Raw genomic sequence first — 12,030 nt, forward strand, 5'->3', positions numbered from 1 at the left:
AAGATAAGTATATTTTATTCATTCCTAAGGAAATGTAGAAGAAAAAACTAACTTTCTAGAAGGGGAAAACCAGAAAAGATTATGTTTATTTTTCTCATATTACTTAAAGTTTTTTTGTTATACAATGACACAAACAACTGCTAGACATTTCTGTGTTGAGACCATGAAATAGAATTTTCCAGTCATAGCAGAACTTTAATTGATATCTAAAAGACACTTTTCATTGTAACTCGTATTTTCCTGAGGTTATCCTTGTTTTTCTTTTTCTTATTTCTTCATGTAGTTCCAGAATCAGCACCTATAATCAAAACATTTTCAAACCTCTCAACTACCTCAGTAATGCTTTCATGGGATCCTCCTGTTAAGCCAAGTGGTATTATAATAAGTTATGATTTAAATTTATTTGGTCCAGAAAGGAATAGCTCATTCTCTACCACCAATAATTTTATCATCTTGGAAGACCTTCTGCCGTTCACATTATACAGCATTTATGCAGCTGCAAGAACAATAAAAGGTCTTGGTCCATTTGCCATGCTTCAGTTTTACACAGATGAGTCAGGTGAGCAAATTCAATTGTAACCAACTTTGAAATATTTGCCATATGTTACTGTATCTGTCTTAGATCTGAACAACAGATCTGGAGAAAGCTGAGATGAAAGATCCATTTTCCGTTGGTCTGTGTGTGAAGAGCTTTTAGAAGAAGGAAATGCTACAAGGGGAGTGTTTTCTGAGTTCTCCTCCTCCCACCACAGTGTGCAAGAGGAGGTCACATTCTGCATAGGATTACAAAAATAACTCCAGGAAGAAATGTCTTTTGCCTTTGGAATGTGTTGCAGTTTGCCAAGTGTCAGGGATTTTGAAGCAAGCATCAATACATTTCTCTTCATACCTCCACATAATTGAGAAATTATAAAACGTGGAAGTATTTCTGACACATTCAAACAGGTCTCCTTTACATGGACCTCTTCTCACCCGCATGGTAAATGATAGATCTTGTAAATGTATACTGGACCTCTTCTCACCCGCATGGTAAATGATAGATCTTTTAAATGTATATTGAGTTGCACTCAATATGTGATGTAGGAAGTGGATTGCATTCCAGCAGTATACGTGATACGACTTTTGTTAAATGCCTTAGTTCTGACAATGGGGTTGTTTAAGTGATGAATAGATTAATGGATCTCTAAAAAGATCCCTTGCTGACTAAACATGTATTCCAGATTAATGGAATTTGTTTGATGTCAAAGAGAAAGAAAAATATGTAAATAGCAAAGTACTGTTTTGTTGAGTTTAGATACAAATGGTAACAAAAGTCCTGCTTCTCCAAAGTGCTTGGTTTTGCCTGGATTATTTGTAATTGGAACTCAGTAGCATTTCTCTTTTGCAGTGCCATTAGCTCCACCTCAGAATTTGACCATTGCCAACTACACTGCAGATTCTGTGTGGCTAAAATGGGATCCAAGTCCCCAGGCAAATGGTGTTATTATGAGCTATAATTTTAAGATTTATCAAAACAACACTGGAAAACTATTTTATCAGGTATGTTTATCATTAGCAGTGTTTAATTTTTTAAAATACTCTTTTCATGCTCTGGGAATAAAATATATGACAAATATTTTAAATGTCTGTTATGCTCATAGAATTATGAATCTCCTTTAAACTCCTATTTACTAAGACAGCCTCCACCATGCCTGTAATTCAATTTCTAAAATTAGATAGAAAAGAATTCTTAGATTTTAATTTGCTTTGAGCTTCTAATATTTCATTAATGATGAGCTTTATTAATCTTTAGTTCATGTTTCAGTGTAAGTTTTATGTTAGCTAATGACAGAAGTTGCTTGTTTTGTGGATTTCTTTGTTTCACTATTTAGTATCTGCAGACTTTCAAGATACAAAAAAGACAGACGTTCCTTGTCATCTTGAAAAATGGCTAAATCTGTTTAGAGGCTTGCGTTTTTTATTTTTGCAGAATAAGGATAACTGAATAAATTTTAACTGACATAGATGCTATAAAATTACATACAAAAATTGACCAAGGCATATGTATTTGCTTAAATCTGTTTGCTTTCATAGTCACCATTAGGTTTGTAGACTAACATAAAGACTGTAAAGGCAGCAGGCTGAGGCCAGGATTGCATCTCAGGCTTAGAAACTATAGAATCATAAAATCATATAGCGAGTTCTGTTCACCAGAGACACTTGTAAATGCTACAGAGAAAAGACATTGCTGCAGTTTAAGACATGCAGGTAAGGAACCTGTGGAACTGTGAGGAGCTTCATTGTTCCCAGCTTCCTCAGCAATACAGTTCTTGCAGAGCATGCAAGGAAATGCTTGTGCTGTTCTTAAGTGTATGCATTGTGGAAGATCATTGTGGCCTACTGTGCTACCTTCTATACAGGCTGCTGTTATTCCCAGTTGTGGAATCAAATGCTGGCATCATCCCATTTTCTTCCACAGTCCTTGGAAGAGGGGAGCACAAGAATAGAAACAGTGGTTTTTAAAGCCAGCTGCCTTTGGAAACACATTCTTTGTGCACTCATGGAGACCACCAAAGATTATTCTCTTCTGTCCATCTGAGGCAGACTCAAACCCAGTTAGAATACAGAAACTGGAGCACTTGAATGCATCTGCTATGCTTTACATTTTTTTCATGTGATCTTACATGGGCAAGAAAGTAGATTTAGGTTGTGGCAGCAAGACAGGCAGAGCAATTTATGTAGAAATATTGTAGTTAGGCACCATAATTCTCCAATAACTTGGATCCCACAAGATGTTCACAAGGTTTTCTTGCTGAAATTCAGCTCTTTCCCTGCTGCTATTATAGTTCACTCAACATTTGCACAAAACATGCCTTGCCTGTTCTGGGAAAAAAAGCTAGCAGGAACTGAACTGTGTTTTTTAGCTTTTTCCAAAGCTCTTCATTAGTCTTTGTGTCTGGCTAAGGTAGAGTAAAAGAAATGAGAAATTATGGTCCAGGATGTCTTCCAATGCAGAGATGTAGTAAGGAAGTAGAATTTGAGAGGGGGTTGATGTGGAATGTGGAGGTGATGCGAGTTTTCAATACTGGTAAAAAAAAAGGCATATGTGGAGTTAATCTGTTCTAACAACACTATGGTAATTATGATACTATCCTTTGGCATATCTTCCTCGTGAGCCACAATGAAAGAGGGAGAGGAGAAGGGAAAGGAAGAATTTGACCCTGCATTCTTTTTCGTTGAGTTCAACGGATACTTTGACTGAAAGCTACTCAGAGTAGAAGAGGCAAGACAGTGGCTGTAAATCTTCTGTTCATTTCAGTGGGTTCAAGGTGAGGCCCACGATGTTTACACAGATTAATTGCATACTAATAATTTTTTCTTCTCTAAGAACATTTCAGGTTCAAACCATGAGGCAAACCTTGTTGGATTAGAACCATTTAGCCCCTATTTTATCAGTGTCTCTGCATTTACCAAGCTTGGGAATGGCAATCAGTTCAGTAATGCTGTCCAATTTACAACAATGGAATCAGGTTAGATGTGACTTTTTCTAAGCTGCACTTCTGTTTATATATATTTTCCTTGTATGGCTGAGCAACAGTCTTCCTCTTCTCTCCAAAGAAAATGTAACATAACACTATCTCATCGTCTTCTGCCTGTATAACATTGATTCACATTCCTATTGTACCGGATAGGCTGGGTTTGAAGTTTGATGTCGGAAGTATAGAATTAGAAATGTCCTCATCTGAAATGAAAGGCTTATATGGCTACTATAAATCTTTTAATAGCATCACAGATAAAGGGAGGAAAATTAGATAGATATCAGTCTTTGCAGATCAAAGCGTTAATTCGGATCCCTGTGAAAATAACTGAAACTTTAGCAGTATCAAAAGCAGCTGGACAAAAGATTGGCAAATGATCTGGAAATTGTATTAAACAAATACAAATTTTTAACATATTTTTGCAATTTATTTTAGGAAGGGAAGCTAGCCACTAAGTATCCTAACTTGTTAGATCTTGTTCTTCCTGGCAACTGGGGAGGACTACACAATGTAGCAGGCTTGATTAATTATGTGCAGTTTTGGCTTGTGCTTTCTACATATCTTTTGAAGTTGAAGGTTGTTTCAAAATGAAAAGTTGTATTACATGAAAGTGAATATTCAACATTCACTAAAGAGAGCCAGGGAGCTCTGCAGATTTGTGAAACAGGCCTTTGTGCAAAACTGTAGCTCCTTAGCCAGGTCAGAGTGATTCCCAGGCTCATGTACTTTAATAAGGGCTGTTAGTGCCAGGGGACTAGCATGGGTTAGAGGTCTGTGTCTGAACATCCAGGTTCCTTTAAACTGACAGCAAAGGGACAGATGAAGTATCAAAAGATCCCATGAGGTGACTGCATTTTTTTTTAAGACCAGTGAAATATTTCCAGTGAAATATTCTTTCCAGAGCTGATAAAGCAGGGGTTCTGGGAGAAATTATGCTTTTTATTGTATCCAGAAGTTACAACCATGAGACGTCTGGACCATCGCTGAACTGGTTCAGGTTGGCAATTAGATCCCTGCAGCTGGAGGTTGTCCTGCCCAAGAGCCATGGTCATCCATCAGTTGTCTCATTTCATCACTGACATTCCATACTTGTGGTACTTTCTTAAAAAATGCTGGAAAGACATTGCCCACAGGAGTGTAGTCTAGTAATTTTACAATTTTTTTGTCAGATTTTATGCTCAGCTAGTTGCAGCATAGTTTCCTTTCCTCCAGTCCAGATTTTGGAAATGAGCCATCTAATGAGGACCAAAACATATTTTTGTTCTTTTGTTCAGTGTGTTTCTTTTATCAGTTTGTCCGCTACTGGAAAGTTTGACCTTCGCTATAAACATTGGGTCTGCTTCTCTGACTATATTGTCTGTGATTACCATTTTAATTGTGTGGGAATGTTAATCTTCAGTGCGTATCTTTTAAGTACCAGATGCTGTTCAGAATTTGCACTGTATTGCAACGAGTTGGCAATCGATCCTGGTGCAGTGGGACCCTCCTGCTTCATCCAACGGTGTAATTACTCATTACATCATAACAGTTGAAGGAAATTCTACAAAATTTTCATTTTATGATACATTGCATACTTTTAGAAATCTGCCTTCTAATATTACCTATCAATTTAAAATAAAAGCTGCAACATCTGCTGGTGGTGGTGAAGAGCAGATCTGCAATGCTACTACACTTCCAGAAAAAGGTAACAAATTATACAAATTAATCCTATTTAACTTAAATGATGATTATGAAACAAGCAGGCCTAAAATGCCTGCTTCAATTCAAGCAATTAAATCCTTCTGTTGTTTAAATTTCTTGCTAATAGTGGATGAGAGAAACAGGGCTTCCTCTTTCTCCTGCTTTAGAATAAACTTGGTGTTGAGAATTAATTGCCATTTTAAAAAGCACAGACTACCTTTTTCTGTGTTAAAATTGAATGGCTACTTTATTAATTTCTGATCACCTATTATTTTTTCTGTTTTATAATCTCTGCTTTACTCCTTGTGCCCTTAACATATTTGATATTGTGCATCTGAACAAAAAACTTGGGAGCAAAATTTTTCTTTCTTTGTTTCTACCAGAGCCCAATGCTATGACTGCATTGATTGACAATAGCTGTTCATAGTTTGTGCAGTTAAGAAGAATTTGACTTCTTCAAGCAAACCTTGTCATTACTGTCGATGGATAGTAATTCTTAACTGTTAAGAAGACAGAAAATTGTGAGCTAAATCCAAAGAAGAATGTAGGCAGGCTTTTTGGCATTGGAGTAAAAAATTGTCACCCAGAGTGTATCTTCCTTTCTCTTTCCATGCACACTTCACATTTCATCTAATTTGAAATCTGAAACCTGCAGATGAAATTATATGCAAAAAATAGTGTTGCTTCTGTGTAAGTAGCTGTGTGCCTAGCTTCTAAACTGAAAGTGGAGAGGAGCCCCAGTTTCAGTCCAGGAAGCAAATGCCTGTTTCAGTTCTCTTCCCCAGTCAGGGATGATTTCTGCTCTTGGGATTATTTATCTTGGGTGTTTTTTTTTTTTTTCTTCAGTGATCTTTTAATATAAAAATAATGCTCAGCAAGTAGGACCCAGAAAAGAGACTTCACTTTCCTACTGAATTAAAGGAGTGATGACAACATTTATTTTGGTTTGGGTTTTTTCCCCTCTTCAGTGGCATCAATTCATGCAGTGGAATTGAGGAGCTCTATAATTCAGGACAGTTGGATCACTAGGAAGCATGGGGGTGGAATGGGGAAGCACAACTGTATCCCCTGATGCTTAGAAACCAGACCTAACTTTTGTAATATTGAATAACATAAAAGATGAGTTGCAGCTCTCATTCTCATATACATTTCAACTGAAAAAGTTCATTTTGCTCAGTTCAGTCAAATGGTAGTCCGTATCAGCAAGAGGGTTTAGGTTCTGGCTGACATGTGGAGGAGGGCAGCAGAACGCTGTGCAGACATCTAAACTTTGAGGAAGTCAGACTTACACTTATGCTTAGACTTCCTGTTGGTGTCTTCCTGAGTGCATGCAGCTCTTCAAGTTCAGCATTTGGAGCTCTCCTAAGAGGATCTCTCCAAGATTTCATTTCCACATTTCTTGCAATCAGACTTGATTGTAAGTACATGACTTGATTGTACATGTCTAAATGAATCTAGACCATGTCTGTATCACCAGCTGAATTACTACTGCTTTGTTTCCAGATCAAATGGCTGAGCTCCAAATGAGGACAAGCAGAGCAGCCCTTTGCTGGTATAATATGACCAACATTGTGAAAACAGCCAGTGTTGTACTTTGATGACTGACCCTCATAATACTATCCATCCCACTAAAGCCTGGACATATTTCCTTTGAACTATAAGGTGGCACATTCATACCTGTTTATAGTAAAGATGTTCCTTCTAAATTCCCCAAAAGCAACAGCTCCCCTACAAATTCTGCCGTTTTCTGATCCCTACTGCCTGGCTCCTTAGTGATTTAAGATTTCTGCCTCAGTAATCCACTCTCTTGTTTGCTCAGAAACTTCTGTCCATCAGCAAGGTTTCAAATCCACTTTTGAAGGAAGTGTTAGGCATTAGAGATAAGCATGCTCATATCTCCCAGCATTGGCTGGAAATGCTGTAGTGAGCTTAACTGCTGTGCTGAACGTGGATGCATGTGATCATGCATCTAAGTACAGTTCTCAGTTGCAGTCGAAACTCTCTAACCTTTCTTTTAAATCAGGGTTTCTGACCAGCAAACTCTGGCTCACAGTTCGAGCAAGACTGGAATGGGTATGCAGACAGGTGGGCTGATGCCTGATTAAAACTGGACTTGTCCAAAACCTTCAGGTGTTCGACATGGTCTTAGAAGAGGCATGTTACCCTCTGGTACAGACAACAGGAAACTTCCCAGCTTCCTCACCTCTTGGAGGATGTGGGAAAGGCTTCTAGTACTATTTAAAGAAGCCTGGAACCTGGGAAAGTTAATTATTGTGATTTCTGAGAAATTCGGAGTTGGCTATTAGTTAGTGCTCAAAGAGAGCCTGAAGGAGCTGTGAATGTGGTATTAAGCCTGAGCTTGACAGGCAGACTGCTAGCCTGTTGTATGTGTAACATGGAGTTGTACTAGCAGGAGAAAAAAGAACGTACTTTATTTTGTACCAACATGTGGCTTATGAGTCTTATCACAGGGAGTTTTCCTAAGTGAAGGATTTATAGGATTTATATGACGATACAGGTTGGGGTTTGGGGGTTTTTATTTGCCACATAACACTGTGCAGACCCTTTCTTGCTGTTTTAGCATTGGCTTACATGTTGTTGCTTAGTCATATTTACAACAAACTAGTTATTATTAGGACATATCCTTCACCGTGTGTTTGCATGAATTGTTTTGTGGTGACTGGGTACTAGGAGTTGGAGATTCATGGATGGGAATGGAAACAGTTTTATAGCTGTTGTCAACTTCTTATTTATGGTAGTCTAAGATTAGTCACAGCATATGTAGCCAGCACTGAGTCACTGACAATACATTTATTTCTGACATAAAGTGAAATCAAATTTGGCTCAGTGTCTCACTGCATAGTGTTTGACCTTTACATTCTTAGCAAGATTTATTTGCCTTTTTTTTTTTTTTTTATGTAAACTTGTTCATCTCTGGGTACAGTTAAACGTGAATCATGAAGATTAAATTTATGAGGAGATTTGTAGTTTTGTGTCTAATCTAGCTCCATTGTCATGGTAAACCACCTTTGCCAGGCTGCAGTATGTTCTAAAAACTGTCTATCAGTAGTATTACTTTGTGATTAAATATATTATAAAGGATATGAAAGATAATATAGCAAGTACATGTGCATAAATGTGTTAGGATTTTATGACTGAATAGCTATCCTTGGATTATTTTCAAGAAAATGCATATATTAAAATGAAATTTCATTAAGGTTGAGTGATTTTTCTAGAAGGGAGAAAGAGCCATAAAATGATAGGAAAGCTCTCCAAAACTCATGCTAAAGCTGTGAAGATTCAGTTAACTCACAAGTGTGGGACAAGTGTAATAGTAACTCAGTTAAGAATAAAAATAAAACAACTGGGGAGTTCAAAGCATGAATAATCAAAAGAATACTGCTGCTTCTTTGTCTTTTAATTTAGATTTTTCTATATAGATCTTTTTATTCTTCTCTGAAAATATTAATTGTATTGATGGTAATACTAAGATGTGCAGAGTAATTTTTCCCTCCTTACTACTAGTCCTACTTAATATTGTAAGTGAACACAGTGTCTTGGAACAGGCTGAGGCCCCCATTGTGCTATGGTGACAGTCTTTACTATTTGTTTTCTACTAAGCAGATTCATTCGTAACTTACATTTAAAAGAAATATGACTAGAAATTTGTCCAAAAAACATTTTTTTATTACATCTGTGCGTAATCTGGCTGGCTAAAACTAACTTGTAGCTATACACAGAAGCATGTCATGTGCATAAAGGAGTAGCGTCTCAAAGGATTAGTAACAGGAAAGTTTCTTAGATGTTTTGGTGTGCAGGTGGCAAATTAACATCGTCTGTTGTTACTTCTGCACAAAATGTCTTTAGTCTCTGGATAGGAGAGCCTTTAAAGATTCTGTATTTGTATCTCCAGGGTGGAAGTGCCCATTGGAAAATATGGACCTTTGTTTCATCTAAGCCTGCACAAAACATAGCAGGAGCTGAAAGCCATCTTCATATCCAATCAAATTCTCTGTTTCATTCACCATAAATCCTTTTCTTAAGACATGGCAGCTCTGAGTTGGAGTTACATGGATTTCCTCATTAACTTGAGAAGAGAATTACAGATAGCCATAATGCACTGGAAGAAATATTTAAGCTTGTACCCTAAAGGGCTCTTCTGGGGGCCAGCATGGTATGCAATGCGGTGTGCAGTGCAGTGTGTTGGCCTGATTATCCAGAATGATTAACCTACTGCAGAGCCACAGCATTGAAAATGGAAGAGCTTCAGTGTCCCCTGTCACTACTACAGATAAGAGCAGTGTTCCACATATGTTCAATCAGTGCTGAAAGTTCATGTTTCCAAACTGTATTAAAGTAAAAGCATCCAAAAATTATGGAGTGAATCGTGACTAAGAATCTTTGAAACACTTCTATCCAAGATGACTGAAACTGACATTTGTTTCCCAAACTTCAATTTTCTTTATGTAATGAGGAGGGGTTTTTTTTTTAGATTTTTGGATTAGTTGTTATGTCCAAATGTAAATTAATGGCTTTGATGTTGATGGCAAATCTTCACTAGGCCAGTGCAGATATCACTTGGTTGCTGCCAATGAAATTGTATTAATGTTATTTTTATAACCAAGTGGATAAAAATTGAAGAATCATATAGTGTAAGATGAAAGAAATCTTTTTTTGTAATGACTAGGTCAACTCTGCATTAATGTATAAGAAATGATAGTGATGTATACATACAAAGCTGACATTGAAAGCATTTACAGATCAAATATATTGTTTACTGGAAAGTAGACAGTGGTCCAGTTTGTTGGAAAGGTGAGTATGTTTACTTAATATAAAACACAAGTACTCACAGCTTTTCACTGCTTTTCTAAGCTTAGCTTAAAGGTGTGCATTTCTCCCTAGATTTGTAGGATTTGATTTGTCAATGCTTAGGTCCCACAGTTAGAGACTGTTTTCTAATGGGCTAAGGACTAAGAAACACGGTCCAGAGAGGCTTTTTTAAGACATGTTTTCAACTGTGCAATTTCCTTTAAAGCATGTCTGATAGTATCAGTCCCAAGTCATGGGAAAAACAGCCTGCAGGTTTTTATGTTTTTATGTTAGTAAAATCATTTGGGACTTATTTGTGATGTCCTTATTCATACTGATCAGGAATTTATATCATGACCCCTGAAGCTAGCAGTATATACTAAAGTAGTATTTAGCTGATCAGGGTTATCAGCTTAACCAGGAAACTCCTTTGGGTAACTAAGCTTTCAAAAATTAATAATCAGAACAGAATATTACATGTCTTTGCAAATACTTCCATTTTATAAAGTCTTTTGGTTGTGTGCCCATTGCTATCTGTTCTACTTTGTTCTTCACTTTCCTCCTATTGATGCTGTTAATACCACCCAACAGACTTCTAGGCTGCCGCTGTTCTTTTAATCCAAACTCCAGCTACAAGCAGCTGTTCTGTAGGCAGACTTCTTTTTTTATTAACTTTGTTAGGAACTATGCCCTATCGTGTTACCGTCTTCTGTTCCCGGCCCGCACAGCTGTAGTCATTGCTTTCCACAGAAGTCTTTACAGAAAGCTATAACTTCTTTCTTTCTCAGTAGTTTCTGTGTGTGTGTGTGTGTGTGTTTGTCCTTTCCTGCCCTTAGGTTGTCTTTGTATTGAGAAGGAGACTTTTTCTACTCAATATTTCTGTTGGTTCTCACCAGTTCCACTGGCCCAGTTCAACTTGATCTGAGTCTTTTCACAGTCCTGGTTCCTTTTCTACCAGGAATTTATTTTCATTTAGGTTCTCAAATGAAAACTTAATCTCAGAGCCATCCACCAGCTTTAGAAAGGCTGATTAGCATTGCAGCCAGATGATCATAGGGAACCAGGCCAAGATCTGTGAAAGTAACTTCTATTTAGGTGCTTAGCTTCCTGTCAACTTCAGTGGGAGTTAAGGCACATAAATAGGTTTTAGGAACTTAAAATCCCATGTGGATCTGGCTTCAGGCATTTTGTGTTGGAATATGGCCATCATGTGAACAATGGTGGATGAACCTGAAAATACCTCATTCCTCCTCTAGTCCAGAAACTGAATTCAGCCACATTTCACGGCCAGGTTCTCTGCCAGCACCCTGGCTGGCTTTCAGAACCTGAATTAAAAGCTATTAAATGGAAAATGATAGAATGCATTGCAACAAAAATTTCAAACTTTGAAAAACTCCCTACTCCCGGAGCTAGCTGGATTATAGTAAATGCAATATAGTTCAATAGGTAAAGACTGTCAGATACATGATGATGAGACTTTAAGGGATCCTACCCATTATTCTTGGGAAATTTAAACATAGAATTGGTACTAGTATGCCAGCTAGCTAATCAGAGCACAATTTGTGTTCTACAGCACCATGAACACAGCCTTTTTCATGCTTTTTCTTTAAATGCACCTTTCTAGAAACCAGGAATAATAATCTAGTCCCCATTAGGCACATTTCAAAGCAGCAGTGTCTAAGAGCAGATACATAAATCTTTGTTACGGTCTCAGTTTAATAATTGACAAAGATGCAGTTTTTTGCTTTAATTGTTTTTAGTGTGAACAGTGATCACTTCATCATAGTTGAGTCATGTTTAGAAAATTTAAACAAGCTGCATGATTACTCTAGGAAGCATGGAATGGTTTGTTCAAATCAGTACCATCTGTGAACAGAAAAAGTTGGGGAAATTTTAGTCATTCTTGAGGAATGGAAATCTGATTCTCCATGCTAGAGTGATTGTAATCCTCTTTGTATCTGTAACCCGATAGTGTAGTTGTCTTGAAATTGTCTCATTGAACACAGTCATCAAGTGCAAGAGA

The 12,030-nt window shown here is 37.3% G+C and overlaps 1 protein-coding gene across 15 annotated transcripts in view; it reads left to right on the forward strand.

The window, feature by feature from the left end:
• The window catches only part of PTPRQ (protein tyrosine phosphatase receptor type Q), a 133,673-nt gene that overhangs the window by 65,736 nt on the left and 55,907 nt on the right, over positions 1–12,030 (forward strand). For 14 of the 15 annotated variants that reach the window (XR_010610594.1, XR_010610595.1, XM_065669496.1 and 11 more), the window contains exons 39-42: positions 284–559; positions 1,388–1,539; positions 3,368–3,509; positions 4,933–5,202. Coding sequence is in view for 13 of the 15 variants with exons in the window: in XM_065669496.1 (XP_065525568.1) it covers positions 284–559; positions 1,388–1,539; positions 3,368–3,509; positions 4,933–5,202 (840 nt within the window). In the remaining 2 variants the exon portion in view is untranslated. The remainder of the gene's footprint in view (positions 1–283; positions 560–1,387; positions 1,540–3,367; positions 3,510–4,932; positions 5,203–12,030) is intronic. The other variant, XM_065669511.1, reaches the window with a different exon arrangement.

This window comes from Lathamus discolor, chromosome 1, assembly GCF_037157495.1.
Source record: "Lathamus discolor isolate bLatDis1 chromosome 1, bLatDis1.hap1, whole genome shotgun sequence".
Lineage (NCBI taxonomy): Eukaryota > Metazoa > Chordata > Aves > Psittaciformes > Psittacidae > Lathamus > Lathamus discolor.